The sequence below is a fragment of the Macrobrachium nipponense genome, chromosome 5, assembly GCF_015104395.2.
Source record: "Macrobrachium nipponense isolate FS-2020 chromosome 5, ASM1510439v2, whole genome shotgun sequence".
Classification (NCBI taxonomy): Eukaryota; Metazoa; Arthropoda; class Malacostraca; order Decapoda; family Palaemonidae; genus Macrobrachium; species Macrobrachium nipponense.
In genome coordinates, this window is record NC_061107.1 from 70061859 (window position 1) to 70081858 (window position 20000).

Consider the following 20000-nt stretch of genomic DNA (forward strand, 5'->3'; position numbering starts at 1 on the left):
CCCGGCACGTAAATTTGTATACCCCACTGGATCGCATGAACTGCTGCAGGCGATCTTTAAAGCAGAAAAAAGAGCCTATTTTGCATGGTTTGTTAGATATAAGTTTTATATTTAGACAGGGAATTTCACTTTCAATAATTCTAGTTAGGTGTTGTGAAAATTTGCTATTGTATATATATGGTATGGAGGCATACATTATTTCTTTGGTACGCCTATCATTGGAATGGGTGGTTTAAAATGCAAAGTTAAAAGTTTGTTAACAATATTAAAAAATATATCCTTAGGGTACGAGTTTCGTTGGAAGATATTAGATAAATTGCATTAAGCTTAAAACTCTTTTGACAAGAGCTATAAAAATTATTAGAAAGTCCCGTATATGTTTTCTTTCTAAAAACAGATTGTGCTGAAAATTGACTGATCCCTAGTTATTCAAATATCAAGAAACGGCAAGGAATTATCGTTTTCGAGTTCCACAGTAAAATTAATGTTAGGGTGTTTCAAATTAATAAACTGTAAAAATTGTAAAGCTTGCCATTCGTATCTAAAAAGGGCGAAAGTATCGTCCACTAGACATAAAAAAATTTGGGAATAATGGACACAAGGGAGAACCCAAGGCCACACCATCAACCTGAGAATATAATTTATTGTTAAAAACAAAAGCTGAGTCTTGAACGGCAAGTTCTAAAAATTGCTTTAAAAGAAGCTTATTAAAACCATGAAATAAAAACTCTTCACTTGGAAATATTCTATCAATTATGATGTTTATAGTTTCATTAATATATATATATATATATATATATATATATATATATATATATATATATATATATATATACATATAGAACGTTATAAAGGCCATAAAATGCGCGATGCTTCTTGTCGAAAAATGAGCAGGATACAGTAGTTTTAGGCCTCAATTTAAGCTCATTGTGTATTTGCATCCTTATATTTTAAGATTTTGCTGATAGGTTTAGGTTACTATATCTTAAAATATGTTATTTTATTTTTCTCTACAATTTCATGGGATATATATAGTTTCTGTTTTCTCAATTTCATAATTAACTCTATATATACCTTACTTTATCATGCATCGTATCTTACTTCTAGCTCGACTCTCTTTCACAACAAAATTAATTTTCTTCTCCAATACTTCTCTGATAACTGCTTTCTTTCTAAGATTTTAAATAAACTACTTAATGAAAGGGTTTCTGAACAGCCTATATGTTTTAAGGTCCCAAGCTCCCTCTTTATGCCAGTTTCCCATATCTATTAAATGATAATTTTCGAAGAGATATTACTAAGATTGTACACAGATATTTTGGAGCCGTAAATTTAAAGATTATACCTAATAAGGTGGGTACACACGTGCGAACCGAACCTTGTATTGTAACCGTTTCTTGTAACAAAAACACAAGTGTGGACGGTTCCTCGAACCCGAACCCCGAACCCGCGAGGTTTGAGGCTCCGTTCGCCCTCCGTCCCGGTAATTGTCGGTTTTTGGGCCCCGAATCAAAGGGAGGTCTCTTTGCACGTTACGCCATGTGTGGACGGGACCTGTATTACGCGCGTATCAACAGAGGTTGCTGAACTTGTTAACACCGACTATGAACAAGGCCGTCCATAGTAGAGTCCCTTGTATTGGTCAGTCAGTACGTATATGTCTACCATGGCTGATTGGAGTGAGGAAGAGGTCCTTCAATTTATTAGTTATTACGAAGAAAACTTCTTGAAATCTCATATCAGCGAGTAATTCCCGACCACTGTATTCTACCCTTCTAGTATATAACCTTGATTGCCACCATCTTTTATTTCGCTTCATCTTCGTTAAATAATGTATATAAATATACGCGGCAGCTGCTACTTGCATGGTGGCCATTGTCGGTAAACAACCCGGACAGAGACAGACGGATGATCGCAGTGGATTGAAATGAAGTTACGTGCTTAACGTGGTTACGGTTCGTCCTCAATATTTTGACACCTTGTAACCGTATATGTGTAACTCGGTTACACATTCAAGGTTCGGCTCTCACGAATCCAAAGACCATTGACTCGCTCTTCAAGTTTAAAGATTGGCTCTGCCCTTTGATGACGTTGGGTGCCGTTTATGAATACACTTGTCCCAGATGTAATCTGTGAAAATATATAGGATCTATACAGCGTCTTCTCAGGGTCAGAGCCGATTCTCATTGGGGCGTTAGTTATAGAACTGGGTGTAAGCTATCTAACCCACAAACTTCTTTTATAAAGAATCACACTATTAAATGTAAAACTTCCATCAAATATGAAGATTTTGAAATTATTGTCCAAACAAAGGAACTCACCGAACTGTTGATTTTGGAAACTCTAAACATCAAATTACGAGTTCCGACTCTAAACAACCATTCCTCTGCTATTCCCTCGTTTTTAGCCTAAATTTTCTGTCATTCTTCGTGCCTCTTGACGTTGTTTACTTTTAGTGCGTTTTTATCTTTGATGCTGAAAGGTTGGTTAAGTGTGGGGCTGCTTTTAGCTATAGCTTATGAATATATGAATTTTCTTTTGATTGTGTGTTGGAATTCTTTTTATGTAATTTTGCTTCAATATCTAAATGTTCTTTTTGCCAGTTTTAGCCAAATGAGCATGTAATTTAAGTCTGAGTGTTGCAATTGTACAATTAAATTGTTTTAGCTTTTTCAACTATTGGTTCTTGTAATCAGCTCTTATTTTATGATAACATATAATATTTTATTTTGTAGAAAATCCCTGAAGGTGTGGTGATGTTGTCGCGAAACGTAGGATGTAGGATTAAAGCAAAATTTTAATCTCATCATATTCCTACCTTTAATTCCCATTGTCATATATATAATATATATATATATATATATATATATATATATATATATATATATATATATATATATATAAATCCAGGAACACGTTTTCATGAATGATGTCATTTTAAAAGCTCTGAGAAGTCTAATGAATTTATCCTTGACTTTGAATACGCTATATTATATATATATATATATATATATATATATATATATATATATATATATATATATATATATATATATATATAATATATATATATATATATATATATATGTGTGTGTGTGTGTGTGTGTGTACATTATATATGATATATATTATTATATATTGCTACTTTCAAAACGCATATATCCCCTGTTTGCCTGTATAAAATGATATATGTAGGGTTTTGCAACATTTTTTCAGATTCCTTAGCTAGTTAGAGTTGTAGGATGTTTAAATGTGTGTTCAGATTTCATATTACATATTTTAAAAGTATATAACGTAGAATGTAAAGATAGAGAGGGAGATTATCTTTGTCCATTCGAAACTAGGATTGTTTCCCTATTATGTCAACGCCTTGTGATAAGAGACCCCATAGTTTCTGCTTTGCTTTCCTAACCGGACAACACATTTGAGTAGAGATCTCTTATGTGCTTTTGATTTCTGTCATCACGTCTGATAGGGACTTTTACTCGAGTCTGTCTCGGTCAAATACGTGTCTTTGTTGAGCAGACTGATTTCATACTCGTACTTCATTGCCGAACCCACGTGTAGATTTCACGATTTTATCTGTAAAGTTGCGTCATTTTTGAAGTTTCTAGAAGATTGTATCATCTTTCTCATTGCCCAAAACGTTTTGTACCATCTCCACTGTCCAGCTTTCGTGAGGAAGAGTTTTTCATTGCAACTTAGAACTACAAAGTGTTCAGACCTCCCCTCTCTCTCTCTCTCTCTCTCCCGCGACATACTTGAAATTATATTAACGTAACGTAAATTGGCCACTCGTAACTTGTAGATTTCAGATTTTATATTTCTTAGAGTTATTTAGTATTATTTAGTGCTTTTTGTGGAATCTGAACAGACATTGTAAAGTGTGTAATGGCGCCTAGTTTTGGGAAATACTGTGAATTGGTGAATTTTTTTAACAAGCTGCAGAAAGAAAGAAATTCGTATACTAAGATAAAGTGTGTTAAGTTTTTATCAGTTGCAACTAATAACTAATTGTAACAGTGATTTGGTAAATAAAATAACTAACGGTTACAATGGTTTAAGTGAAATAATTTCAGTTTTTACACATTGCAAATTTTGTGTTTTGTGTTTGTTTCATTTGAAGTGCATTTATCCATTTTCTGATTGAAGTGTGTCTTTTTATTTTATATTCTGTGTGATTGATACTTTTTACAATTTTGGTATTTTCCAGATTTTTCTGTGTTTTCAATTACATTCATAATTTAATTGACATAATTATTTTCATTACTTAATCGTTTCACATTTAATTGAATTTAACACTTGTTAATTAATTTGCATTTTCTTAGAATTCTTTTCAAGTTTTATTGTTGTTTAGCACTTGTGAGTGAATTAATTTCCAAATTTTAAATATTTGCCTAACACTTTTGAATTTCAAATGAATTAATTTTCTTGAATTTTGTGATAAATTAATTTTGATTTAATTTTACTTAATTGACTCAAGAATTAATTAAACTTTACTTTGTTTTCAAGTAACAGTAATTTTCCCTGATATTGTGAATTTCACTTATAAATTTTGAGTTTAATAATAAATTTTTGTATTTTGGTAATTGATCTGTTTTCCTTCAATCTACTTGAAGTGAGTTAGAACCAGGGAAGAACTTAGACTTCTGAAATCAAGGAAATACTTAGACTTTTAAAGTTGTCAATGAAGTGATGCCCTTTGAATAATTCAATTACTTACAAGATTACCTCACGCCTGTTTTGATGAACTTAGTCTGATTTTCTGCAATACTGGTAAGTTGTTTAAGGGATCACTGTTGCCTTTAGAGTATTCAGTCGTTTAGTACCTTTGATGAGGGTTCAAGTGTCACAATATACATACATAATATATATATATATATTATATATATATATATATATATATATATATATATATATATATATATATATATATATATATATATATATGTATATATATATATATTAGGGCTTGTGCCTTGTATGATAAGGCGCCCTATGAGGTAATGTTAGACTTGCGATAATCTTACGCTAAGTCGGTTGGTATTGCACTTCCATATTCAATGGAGTGTCTGGGGTTTGTAGATCACTTACGAAGTCGTATTATCTTGTTGGTTATTACGACGATGTGTTAAACTCATGTTGGTTCGGTGAGGTTCTTGTAGAAAACACGAAGTATAAAAATATATGTATTCTTCTGAAGTTTTACATGGTGAAGATCAGGTATGATTGTACAAGTCTTCTAATAACGATAGCTTGATCGCTTCTGCCAATGATGATGGCTACTTCTGTTCTCTCTACATGATAAAGCGACTTAGGTAAAGAGATACAGGTCTTCTAATGACGATAGCTACTCTGTTCTGCCTGTCTACCATCTCTGTTACAAGTTATGAAGGAACAGACAGTAGTTCGAACATATGAACGTACATACAAATGACATAGTTTCATACGAACACACAATCAAAATGAGACACGCTACAGATCACGTAGGCCGTTTGAATTATAGGTCGGGGTAGTTGTCTCAAGCAGGGAGCTTGGACTGTTTCAAAACAAATGAATGACCACAGATGACGGCATGTCAACTTAGCCTACATACTTATTGTATACGTCATCTTTAGCGTCTCTAGTCTGATCACATTCCTGCAAGCAATCTGGTCTTTTATATATATGGACTAACATTCCATATTTTTATTATGTAAACACTTACATATATATATATTATATATATATATATATATATATATATATATATGTATATTATGTATATATATATATATATATATATATATATATATGTGTATGTATATATATATATTATTATATATATAATATATATATATATATATATATATATATATGTAGTATATATCTATATAGATATATATATATAATATAATATATTAGTATATATATATATATATATATATATGTATATATGTATATATATATATATATATATAGTATGTATATATAATATATCTAATAATAGTATCTATATACATACTACATACTATATATTATCCCTATATATATATATATATATATATATATATATATCAATATATATATATCTATATATAATATACTATGCGTGTGTGTGTGTGTGTGTGATATATCTTATGTATATATATATATATATATATTATATATATATGTATATGTATATATTATATAGTATGTATGTATATATATATATTGTATGTATATATATTATATATATATATATATTATATATATATATATATATATGTATGACCACACATACATGCATATGTATGTATATGTGTGCATGTTATTTAACTTTTTGTATACAAACTTAAAGGGGACTTGGAAATCTAAAAGAATGGTGAACATTTTTTAATCCTTTACTCTTTCTGCAATATTCGATTCAAATAGAAACTGGAAATGAAAATCCGTTTGTTTTTGTCTTATTGCTCATTAATTTTTTCTCCTTTTTTATTTGGTTAGTCTATATCTAATATGAATTAGTTTTTTTGGTTTATTTACTTCTGTGTTTTGACAGAATGTTACTATTTTTTATTTTATTTTTTTTCTGTCCTCTCTCCCTGTGCAACAACAACTACCACGACTCAGCGCACAGCCATTGGTATTCCGGTGGAAGACGACATTGGGGCACGTTGATCCAACATTACTGACAGGTTAGGCCGACCCCGCTACTTAATATCAAGGCGCTCTTTTTGCGGCGTCTCTCACGTCTCAATCCAATTTACGGATTGATCTGGATTATTGCTTTTCAAATCCAGCTCCAGTTTTTTCTTCATCTTGGAGAAATGAAGCTTTGAACGAGGCGAGGTTTTCCCATAGAGTTCTACTCCTTCTCTCATGATGTTAATTAAGGCGGGAAGCTAACTTCATTCGGCAATCTGTCGTGGTCTTTTAAAATTGCATGTAACTGTTTATCTAAGGGAGCTTGCTATCACTAATGAGACCAAAGTCTAGTCTACACAAAACAAGATGGGTCTATTCAACCTCAGTAATATGATCATTAATTAAATAAATATAATCAAGGACTGACTGGTTAATGATTCTGTATAAATGCTTAAAGGCCTTACACGTTTTATGAAGTTAAGCATAATGAACTAAAGAGACACCAATTACAGCTTCGACAGAGAGAGAGAGAGAGAGAGAGAGAGAGATGGTGGGGAGAGATAGGGTGTTTGATGTCGAGGAACTTATTGTCTGTTATCTCATGACCGTAAAGAAATTCTATAAAACTTACTTCATTGATTCCTTTTATCACTCGAAAGATGTTGTATAATTGAAAATGGTTATAGCTAAATGACCATTATTATTTCACACGTTTTTGTTTCCCTTAATCCTTGGCCTTCACTTTCCTAAACACTGGTTAATTATTTGTGTACGTGCAGGTCCCCACATTGAGAATTAATGTTCTCTCGGGGTTTGAAATAATCTCAAATTAGCTCTAAAGGATTTCCTGCTTTCCTAATGGAGACCACATAAAATTTTGCCTAGCAATTAGGGAAGAATATAGAGAATGCTGACTCAACGGAAACGGCCTTCTGCAGTTTAAATAAACACGAATGAACATTAGATTCAAACGCACCTCTCAAGTTGAACTCCTGTTTATGGTGGCCATTCTGTTGTCATCCTTGCACAGGAGACATGGGAAGCATCGCCAGCTATTTTGGTGAGCAGTTGCTTTACCCCTGTGGGGGGCGAACGACTACGTGGTGCGGAGGGAGGGAAGGGGGTGAGGGACGGATCAAGGGGGATGAAAATGCCCCTTTGCAGCCGATTCAATAAAATCCTTTAACATTTATCGAGACAAATTTGCGATCCTCTCTACTCACAGCGATATAGCCGATATCGTCAAAATACTTACATTCCGTTGCACGAAAGAATCGCCTTTCCAACTTTTGCGAGAGGATATTTCTTTGCAAAGCCGACTGCTGGTGAAGTCGTGGTGGCCGCCATCATGCCAATTCCTGGCGGATGATGAGCTCTGGAAGCCTTCAAGGTTCGTTCCGGGTCCACCCATCTTCCCTCACCCATGTTGTCGCCCCCAACATCTAAGGGATAAATCTTACAAGCTGGATTTATAAGCCATTTCCACCCTAGCCAATACCCCAAAAGTGAAGGACATATGTTCGCTACTCCGTCCTGTGACTGCTGTATATATATCCTACTTTGCCGAACTGGAGGCGGAGAAGGAGAGGGAGGAGATCTGCAGAGATGAGGGGATGGGGAAGGGGAACAGATTGACCTGGAAAGTGTTTCCGACGCTCGCCGCCAGAGGCCTCCACATGACGGGTCTCCTCGCTGAAGCAGACGCCGGAAAAACATGGAGCTCTTTCCTCTCCCTGGACAAGGCAAACCCGTCATCTCTCTTTTGTCTGTCCTTTTCGAACAAATAAGATGTGGATAAATGATGTCTGCAGTATTGAATGATTGTATTGCACGTAAATAAAGCGACAGAAATACCAGTTTATCATTACAAATGTAATTTCTTGATCAGCCCTATCACAGTCTTGATAGAAAATAGTGATATGAATTATTATTATAGCGTGAGAGGCATACAGATAAGCATCGTTTGCGTCGCAGCCAATCTTCTCCCTTTTCACAATTCTTCAAGCAGAAAGTTTCAAAATTCCAGTTGAATTCGCCGAATCGATCGTTTACGGAAACAAAGAGGACATGGTGCTATGCATACATATTTTTTTTTTATGTAAAGATATCTTACCAAATGTGTTCTCATTTATTAAGAGACTTCAAATATTGTCTAGGACCATCTTTATTTTTTATAAATTTCTTTTTATTTTGTTATCATCATCGTAAATATCTAAAGATTAATTTGTAGGAAAACTGAATGTATATATATATATATATGTGTGTGTGTGTGTGTGTGTGTGTGTGTATGTGTGTGTGTGTATGTGTGTGTGTGTGTATGTGTGTGTGTGTGTATGTATAACAGTTAAAAACCATAAACAAGGGAGGTTTCGCATCGGTCAAAGAAATAAATACAAAAACTACTTCACTAAAGCCGATCTTTTTTTAGGTGAGTTATAAGACATTTTTTATGGAATGAAGTAGTTTCTATTGTTGTACCCTTAACTGAGCATTAGATTCCCCCCCCCCCCCCACCCCCCCCCCCCCCCATCCCCTAAAAAATTACCAGCGTTGAACTACGTTGAAATAAGTTTCGAAGGATTTTTTTTATGGATCTGAATTAGTAAAGATTTTATGTAAACAAGAAAGTGAGTAGGAAACTTTTCACCGTAGAACGTGGGAAGCACTAAAGTTTCTCTAACGAATAGCCCCACACGATGATGAACATCACTAACAAACAAACAAACAGAGACAGGGAAAATAAGACTGAAATAATAAGCATAATCTATATATGTATATTATAATGAGAGCTCAAAATTAAACATTCGACAAAGGAAAGTAAGATATGGAAGGATCCATGTATTATCATTGTACGAGGAATGTAGTACAAACAGCAACCAAAACACTCTCCGTTCTGTTTCCTATCATATTAACATGACATTGCTCATCATAATCATCATCATTATATGAGCTGGATTATTTGAATGAGAGCCTGCACGAATAAGCTCAGTTACGTCTAAATGAGCTCTGCCTTTTCTGTCGGGAACTACTTTTTTAAATAACGAAGGTTGTTGAACAAATGCGTGAAATAGAAAATGTATTTCCGTACGATCTTCGTTATCTAGACTCCATGACGACTCTGATAGCATATGTGAAGAGACTTTTGTCTCTAGGTTTTCTATCAAGAGATTTGCAAGTCCTAAAGTTATAGCTCTAGTGTTTCCCCTTGTTTTTTTTGTTTTTTTTTTTCTAGATACCAGACTTGCACACTTACTTCCAACGAAATACCGCAGGAATTGACAAATGAAAAGTCAGGAATAGTTTACCGTGTATAGTATGTGGACCATGTTGTAAAAGTATATATAGTACATAAATGCTGCGGTACAGGATACAAGATTGGATTCCTTATCGTAGACATTCTTTTGTAACAAACCTACTGGTATTTAACCCTAGTTACGAATTAAAACTGTTTCATGAAAAAAAAAACTTGACTTCCAAGAAAAGCTGAAATTTATATAACCCAGTGACCAGTTTTTCCAAAATAAAATATGAAACAAGAAAGAAGTTTTTTGAGGTATACAGCAAACGTCTGAATATTTCATCTAACGCCATTGATTAAACATGAATATTGAGAAGTGTCATATGTACAAATAAGGACTATGATATAGAATTCCAAGGATATGCAATCTTCCCTTTTAGTGAATTAACAATGCCAAGAGACTAGCTCACTAGAACTACTTCTTTATCAACCCCTTTTATGCAGGCAAAAAGGTAGCATTCCTTTTACAGGTTGCAGAGCCTCACAGTTCCCAGCAGAAACGGTCATGCCCGAAACATTGATTTCTCTGCCAGTTGGGAACGCGTTCTGCCTGCACCTAAAGACGCAACGAGAACTATATTTAGAACAAATGTATTTTAATTGATAAAATTGCAAAACAAAGACGCTTTTTCGAAATATTTCCCCACCGCAATTATCTTTTGGAGAATTTCAGCTCTTTTTTTTCCCGTTGCTTATTTTGTTTTTATCCATCCATTGTGTAATCAAGCACTGGTGATAATGCTATTATTTATAGGGCTGCATGATTACGGAGCGAAATAAGGGTACTCATTCTCCCGGTAACATTCAGCATTATGATCTATAAGACTCCTTACCAATTCCTTTCTCATTCAAGAGCGTATCATTAAAAAATTATAACCTCATGATCTGTGACCAAGATCATTCACCTTTAAAAAAGGAAACCTGGTGATTGAGGAAATTATTAATTATCAATATAAAATGGATAAAATCCACACTAACTAGTCGGATTTTAATATTGTAAACTAACAAACACTTTTCATTTATTTACGGATTCAAACGTAATAAGCAGTCTGTAGGGGATAACCATTGCAATTTGAAACTTAATAATACTACATACAATTAAGCACCTGGATGTGCAGCATTTCAAAAGGCAAAAAGCCTCTGCCTTTTACGCTTGGTCTGTCTAACGTGGTAAGCTCGATTATTCCGAAATTATTACTTTGAAACCTGTCCAACAACGGAAATCTGCCACTTTGGTCTTTGGCCTGTTACGAGTCATATTTGGTAAACTTAATTATAACTGTACCACACTTATCCATATCAGTACGAATAATATATCGACATCTATGAAGTATGTGAACCACCAATACTTTGTGACCTAGACCATGAGCATTTAAGGGTTCAACTTGTTTTAGAAGTAGGTATCAAACCTCTAAAAATCAGTGACCGAGAACTAACCTTTAATCTCAGACCAATTTCTCCCAAATGGAAAGTGGATCCCCTTATGAATGGTCGCAACAAAGTCATCTGTTCAAGCCCTCTATGAATTCCATTGTATTCCTGTTGTATTCCTGGTAGAAGACTTTTACTCTTTAACCTTGGCTAATTAACTCGAGAAGATCAACCTCCATGTATGTTTTAACAAGTGTCCTTAGATGTGTTCATTCGTTTACTAATAATTCTCCTAACAGAGGAACCGATGGAATAACAAATGCATGGGTCGACAGACTCTCAAACAAACAGACTGAAGGACAGGCAGATCCAGAATGTTTATATGAAAATATAATCAAAGTTTCGGTTTTCCAAGTTTCAATGACAGTATGTCTAGATCGGTAGCACTGAATAAACTAAGTATTTTCTCATCCCCGGGTAAAGGTTAGGATATGAAGATCCAAAAGAGAAGCTAACTACACAGACAGTTTTCACATGTAGTTAAAGATCATACTAATGTTTTGTAGAGCACTGTCAGCAAGAGTAAGCTCCCACTGGGATCTCAGGAATAATATCCCGAGACTTGGTACTGGCAGAACACGTTGAAAGGCACTGTTGAACTACAGGAGGAGGCGCTCAACGGGGAAGGTCTACACGAATCTGCAAAGCAGTCAACATTGTAACACAAAAACTAATAACGGTAAACTTACATAAAATGATAAAATGCAAAGTGGGATTGCACCAAAAGACTCGATTTATCAATGCTTCAAAATTACGTTAATAAAATGAAATTACTGTTAGCAAAGTAGCACACACTAATATCACTTGGACACTTAAATCACAAGAATTCCACAATTGCATGAACCCACGTGGGTTTCTGAAGGAGACCGGAGTAATAAGGATGGGAATATGAGAAACAGCTGGAACAGGGAATGAGTGCAGAGGCCAACAGAACAACTTCCAGTAAATAGAGCCAGGGCATCAGAGGGAGGACTTCGGTCACTTCTAGGTCTTCACCAAGGAATCAAAAGGAAGGCACTCTTCATTAGGCAGCGCCCACAGGAACTTCAGGAATGATAACTTTGATAGGGCTGCTGGGGCGAACGTCTAGACAATGTCCAGTCTTCGGACAACATAGTCATAGGGGAAGCTAGTCGGGTTCAGCATCAAGACGTAAATATTATATAGTGGCGGGCAGAGACGTTGGACATGACACTGCTTTGGAATGGGTTGAGACCGTGGTAACTGGCTAGGGCATAATGCAATTTAATAGGCTTTGCCAGGTCATATTTCTACCCATTTTCTGGAGCATCTTCTTTAAACTAGATTGATCACCTTTCATCTCTGCCGCGGATCCTCGTAGGTACCTGAAAAGGGTTATTGGACATCGCCACAGGACGTGTGGAAGAAAGGATACAATGGGTGCTAGACTGGGTCGAGAGTTTTGGGTCAGTAGGCAGGAATGCAGGTGTGAGGGAGCGAAGTCAAGAAAGCGGAAGGCTGCAACAACAATGGTTAGAGAAAGGGTCAGGTAAAAACAATTAAGGGTCAAATCAGATGAACCTCACCTGAGAAGGGTGAAGGGGCCACTATCTGTTAACGACTTCTATTAAATTAGCTCTGGGACCAAAATACAATGAGAGAAAGGGGCAATAGTCCCTTAAGTATCATTGACACTTCTTGGGATAGTCATACAACCAGTAGTTGAAAATGACAGGAGGATGAAAAGCGATAAATAAAGTTTGACACATTGTTAGAATGACATTTGGAATGTTTTCACCCTACAAGCCGGTGTTGGGAACAAAAGGAAAAGAGGCTAGACCAAAAATCTCACGGCTTTCCAAAACATCAAAACAAGGATTCGCAATACTGTGTCCTTAGCATGAAGCAGTTTAGTCTAGTTCTGTTGATTTCCCCCAATTTGAATTCGTCCTTGTTCTCAAAAGTCCCTTGTGTTACTTGTCTAAAATATCCTTCAATTATTCCTCTAAGTTTGGGTGGAGAAAAGAAAATAAACGAGATTTAGCCTTCTTCCCTTCTTGCTATGCAGCCTGGAACTTACAGTGATAAAAGGGAATTTGTACAAGTGAACTCTTCAGGTCAATATACCTGAAGTCATTGATCAGGTCGAAGTAGCTGTATTCCCTGATGAGCTTTCTCTGCCGTCTCACATGCTAGCTCAGAAACCCAAAACAAAGATTAGTTTTCAAGAAGCATTGCTTAATGATTTGGTCAGTGGATCACCCAGCAACAAATGAGGATATTATGTAAATTAAATCAAAATGAGCAATCACCCATAAAAACATTTTATCCTACAATATTCATGCAAATATATAACTATCATTCTTGTAACAGTAAACACACTATAGTGAATGAGCAGACCTTGCCACATGTCACTAATATAGACATTAAATAGCAAAGAGCCAAGGACACTACCTTGAGGATCACCTAAAATTACAGTACCAAAGCTGCACTAATGACCACCAGCGCAGACTCTTTGGGTTCTGCCAATTAAAAACACATTAAGATATTGATAAAAGATCCATTAGTTCCTAATAATCTTACCCTGCAGAGAAATGCTTCATAATTCACATATTCAAAGCTATACTAAAAGATAGGCCAGTCAGGATGCCTCTGCACCCTCATCAAGACCCCTTTGCTAGGCAGTAGATAATGACAAGAGTGCATCACAAGTACCAAGGGCTTTAGGAAATCCAAACTTAAATAAGACAGAGATAATTGAAATCAGCCTATATTCAGAGAGAGAGACATGAGGACAGGCTTATCACCTTAGGTAATGTAGTGATGTTTACCTTCCTCCAAACAGAAGGAAAACTTTCGATTCCAACTATTCTTCTGAAAATGGAAGTAATCTTAGGAGCAATGAAATCAGCAGTCTTTAGAAAAATGGGATAAATCTCATTAAGGTCTATGCCACGATGCCACCAGAATTGTTAAAGGCAAGAAGCAAAATTTGATTCTCTAAACCTAATGACCAATGAACACAACTTAGGCTCTGGAAAGCATGGATGAGGGAATGCCATGGAATGAAAACACTGTTTGCTCACAAAGACTTGCACCAAAATTTCTGCCGACTGTTTAGGGCAATATACAGCAGTTCCATCAGTTCATACAAGGAAAGGAACTTGAACCAACCACAAGAGTGATGACGTGACGTTATTCCACCACTTATGGTTATCACTACTGGTAAACAAGATTTTCACACCAACATTATAAACTCTCAGCTCTCTCATAGACCACAGATGGTCTGTTTAATTAATCTTCTTCCATAAATAGGCTTCTTGATAATCATTGTAGTTAAGCTTGCATGCAGCAGGAAACCATGGTTTATCTTTAACTCAGCAAATATTCGGATTTCTATACATATTGCTCTGCATAAGCTCAAGAAGAGCATGGTGAAACCACCCATATTGGCCTGGGATTTCAAGTACACCTTCCTTAAAAAGCTAACATCAAGCACAACCTGTTCCATCTCTATATTAACTTTAATCAAACAATGGTCAGACAAACCCACCTGCAAACCTACTCTATAAGATCCAGTCCTTGTAAAAATCTGTGAATACTAGGTCAACATAGTTGCCAGATTGGTCTGTGGGTTCATTTATTAATGCTCATTACCAGATACAGTGGAGAAATCTAGAGCAGTAACACCATTATTATTTGTAACATTAACTAAGTTCAGACATTCAGTATGATGAGTATTTTAATTACCAACAGAAATGAAACAAGTCTTGGACTCAGCTTCCTGGAAAGCTACCATTCTGGCAAGCAAATAACCATAAAGACATCTAAATCTGGGTTCCTAAAGCTAGTATAAGCAAAATTATTTATCAGTCATCCATTGACTTGAACCACTTGTGTTGCGTGACCTCCACTCTCGCAAAATGTCCTTTGAGACGCAAAAAAACCTCCTTAATATACAGAGCTTAAATGAATATTTATAAACTCAATCAAAACTGTAACAGGAGCAATATGTGCATGTAAAACCAATACAAGAAAGTCTTTGCCCATAAGAAGACATAATTATTTCCAGAATGAAACAGGTCAACTGGGAGGAGCTGGTACACCCCACAAAAACAAATACTTCTCCAAATTTGAAGGAAAAACAGTAGAGGTGGTTTTGAAAATGATAAAGGAAATGAATCGTCTTGTTAAATCATCAGACATCTTTGGCCCTTCTGCTCAGCCTACCCTGCATACCATTTACGTTTGGAAGATAAGAGGAGGAGGGAACTAATGGACAAGTATGCTTGAGTGTAGCCTCATGCTGTCCAAGAATGAAGAATAGTGGTTTATTTTGGAGTGCCCTTCCCCTAGAAGAGAAGACTCCCTGGCAAGTAAGTCTCTTCTACACAACAAGAAAGGACAGCTCGAATAGTTCAAAAAATGTAGGGTGTTCAGTGCATGTCAACATTGAAAGAAAGGAAATGAATATGCCAGACTATTCTGTTTTTTGTGTAAGAATAGAAAAAGTCTGTGATAAGCGAAGTAGGTACCCAACAACCGACTGCATTGACCAGCCTAAGGAGCAGCCTTAATTTCTCTAGGGGTAGTATCCAGTGGGTGGATGGTGTCTTGGCTAACCTACTTCCTTGATTTATGTATTAAAGAAATTAATTTACCACTTAGTCCTTATTCGATATTCATTTTATTCGGAATCTAATGTAAGAGTTCTATTATGGTCTTTAAGAGTCCTAGTATGGCCTCCTTGCTTTTAAATATCACTTCATTAAGGCAGTCTGTGGCCATTGAAGAATTATGACCATTTATACATTACCATTGTAAGAACTTTTATAACATTTCTGTATTTTCAACAGATGTTCAGAGAAATATAAGGTCACTACCATACCAAATACATCAGTTATGCCCTTCATTAACAAATCATATCATCATCATCTCCTTCAAAGAAATATAAAATTACAGGCAATGTGTGTGGAAGACTATAAGATACATATTTCTGATCTGTGAGAGGATGAATTATGTAAAAATAATTCTTCCTCTGCATTAATTTCATAAAAAAGTTGAGAAAATAAGCAAAATCAAACATTGGACACATTCATAAGAAGGGGTTTCTTTTCCTATATTGAAAAAATCATCTAATTTCTATTGTAAAGTAAATTTCAAGGTTAAAAAATGGTTACCACTGGAACTCTAATTTTTTAGGTACAGTGCTAAAGGTATAGTAATGACAGCAAGAGTTATTTTTATGAACAGCTGGTGTAGATTTAGAGCTTACTACAAACGCAAAAGGAAAACACTTATTTTATTGTTTTGCAACAAATCTGGTATAGATGAGTTGCAGATGTATGACTATCCCTAAACAAATGTTATCGCAACTACCATTTTGAGCAGTTATTATTGTACTTTGTTCCTATTGAATTTAAATACAGCCCCATACCGAGAAATAAGCAAAGCTTACTCGGAACACACGCGAGATTCTCCCGCACTCATAAGTTATAAATATTATATTCCTAACTTTACGTGAAATGGTCTCCGTAATTAATACTCATACTTAGTACTATTTATACTAACAACAAGGATCAAATAAAAAGGACGCAAATTAAACAAGTTAATATACTCTCAGTTATAAGTGGAAACACAATATAATCGAACAAAAACAGATTAAATTCAGTACACCAAATACATTGAAATGTTCTCAGATGCGTTATATTTTAATAGAAATAATTATTCTATACGATTTAACATGAACATTATTTACTTTTTACATTATCATTCTAAAAAATAAATAAAAAATATCCTATTCTAAACTTTTTGTATCTTTAATTCAACGCGAAACACCTTTTTTAGACATTTTTAGGCTCCTCCATAGACCTTTCTTATCCCACCAACTCCAAATAGAAGAAGAAGAACAACAATAAAGTTGTTTGAAGCCTTACTGCACGAGTAAGCGATTACTCGGAATGAGACAATCGCAGAAAATAAGGAACGGTTTTGAGTGAATGGGTACAACCCAATCTTGGGAGCCTCATTACTGAAATATAGCATCGTTTTAACAATCTGACTCTCCTCAAGACGTTTGATTTTTATTGGTAATCTCCTCAAATGAGGATTGATGACCAGTTTTTATGTAAGCTGTCAGTTTCATGGAGGAATGACATATACTTAGATTCATTTGTCTTACTGATAGCCAGGATTTTTAAGAACAAAATGTTTGTTCTATGAGAGGCCACGGAGGTCTTATCAGCTTAATGCTGCAAATCTCATCCATCCATGATGAACGATCATCATCCAACTCTCCCAGATTTTAATACAAGATTAATATTTTTCCAGCCTCTCAAATCTTTTTTTTTTTTTTTTTTATTTTTTTTTTTTTTTTTATTATGGAGACTGTAAATTTTGTCCGATTGTTCTGTCAAAAGTGTGCATGTAAGTCAGAATCTTTTTTGGCATTTCAACTTTTAATCTGATGATTCATAGGCAAGACTCTGCGTTTGACCCACTGTCTATGGATAATTGGCCATAGTCCAAATATAAATTTGTCAGAAATTAGAGCATTACTCGGTCCCCTTCCTTTACAGCTATCTACGTCCCTGTACGAGATCATGTTCATTTTATTAGCTGTAAGTAAATTTATATGTTTGTACTTGAAAAGAGAATTTAACAGAAATATAGGGGTATGCATCATGCACTTAGGCATTCTCAAGAAATCGCGGTAATTTACGTTTCATATTTAGTTCCCAGGCAAGTAAGTTATTCATCTTCCGCAATATGGTTAAATGAGAGTTTAGTAAAACCTATTTGTAATAAACTCGAATTTCAAAAGTAGCATGCGTAGGGATTTTCAGCGTCGATGACCCCAGTATATGATTTAAGCTCCCATTTACTTAAAGAATTCAATCAAAATTTTAACCTTATGACAAGTAAACTTTTCTTCCCTCGGAATGATGTCTTTTCACCGGACAATCATTTACTGTAAACTTCCTTCATTACATTACAAAACATACCCAATAGAACTTCAGTATACCGCTGAATATACTTTCTGTTCCTACATTTGACCTTCATTTTGTTAGGTATTCAAACAGCTTTAAGTTATCACTTTTTCTCTAAAGGCTTCGTGGGGTTTATTGTAATCCTATATTCAATTCGTTTTTGGGTTCTTCCGTACATTACCTATCATAATAAAATTGTCTCTCAGTTTGGAGCAACCTTTTTCCTAAAGGAGTCTGGAGGAATCCAATCCTCCATGTGTTCTGTAAGCTTAATTGTGATGAATGTAGTTCCTTTCAATGATACATGGCATCGTTTTCTCTCCTCAGTGAAAGTGACGGACTCTGAGGTTCTTCACATTCCAACTGTCTCCCGACTGCACATGGGAGCTTACCTTTGCATCGCCTCCAATGACGTCCCTCCATCAGTCTCAAAGCGAATTCTGCTCCAGGTCCAGTGTAAGTAAATAGTGCCAGAATTCTCATCTAGTAACATTAAATATTTATTTGTATTTCGTCAGATAAACAGTTCCGCCTTTTGATTCAGGAAATTAAGCTGTCAAGCCCAAGAAGTTTTAAACAATCTCCAAAAAGTAAATCTTATCACTAAATTATGTTTTCTTTTATTATTATTTCTCTTAGGTTTGTGGCTATATAAGAAATTGGACAGATATCCAAGTTGCCTTTTCTTCTAATATCTCCTTTACAAACTGAGCACGCTTACACGTCAGACTTGTTTTCCTACTAATTATTTTAGCTTATATAAGGTATATATTAAGGTACGACTGGATTATTCATGATATGTTTATAAGCATTTCAGATACATTAATCCTACCGTTAATACTGTTGTGTTGTGTGAATTGCCCAAATTTAACCAAGAAATTGAGCCAATTTAAGTCATGAAAGGACATGGTTTTAAAGTCTCCTGCACAAAATAAGAGCTAGAGGTCAGAATAGGGCAAGAGTGGAAAGTATTAATTTTTTTAGAATAAAAGCAGGATTGGTAAAATGAAGACATTATGTTAAGGTGGTAGTAACATACTTGATTAGATGGCCAAGGAACGTTCCAAATGTGCAGATAAGAAAAATATAAAACTTCAGAACATAATTAAATTGTGTTTATCATAAACAGATGTGTCAAAAATTGAGAGTAAATATGAGTTGCTAAATCCTGTGTGGCAGGTAAGGCGTGGGCCGCGCAGCAACCCCTCCCCCACCACCCTACAAAAAAAAAAAAAAAAAAGAAACAAAAAAAAGAAAGAGGGATGACACATACCTCCATAACATGTCGGTAACATTTCAATATTATAATCATGTTTTCATTTCTAACGTACCATGACATATGAGAATTAATAATACTTTGTTAATTATAAATAAGTGAATGTTTTATGATTTTAATGGGCATGTTGATAAGTCACGGAGATATGAATAGGCATAAGATTGAACAACAGAAAATAATAAACTGTGGTTTTGACAACGATATGTGCGACCATTCCACACTGTTACCAAACTGTGTGCTATCAGTGCTGATGGCAAAAATACAGTGTGTATACCGTAAAATAAAAAATACATAATAGATAATATGCAAATTAATGCTGGTATACCATATGCAACGGATATTTCGTCCAATAGATATATACACAATAAAAATAATGCAGATATAACAGTTATTAAGGTACATTGCCAGAAATGTGAAACAGTTGCAAAAAGGACAT

The 20000-nt window shown here is 34.9% G+C and overlaps 1 protein-coding gene across 3 annotated transcripts in view; it reads left to right on the top strand.

The window, feature by feature from the left end:
* The window catches only part of LOC135215392 (lachesin-like), a 503680-nt gene that overhangs the window by 412094 nt on the left and 71586 nt on the right, over positions 1–20000 (top strand). For all 3 annotated transcript variants that reach the window (XM_064249983.1, XM_064249985.1, XM_064249984.1), the window contains exon 5: positions 18616–18744. In XM_064249983.1, the coding sequence (XP_064106053.1) occupies positions 18616–18744 (129 nt within the window). The remainder of the gene's footprint in view (positions 1–18615; positions 18745–20000) is intronic.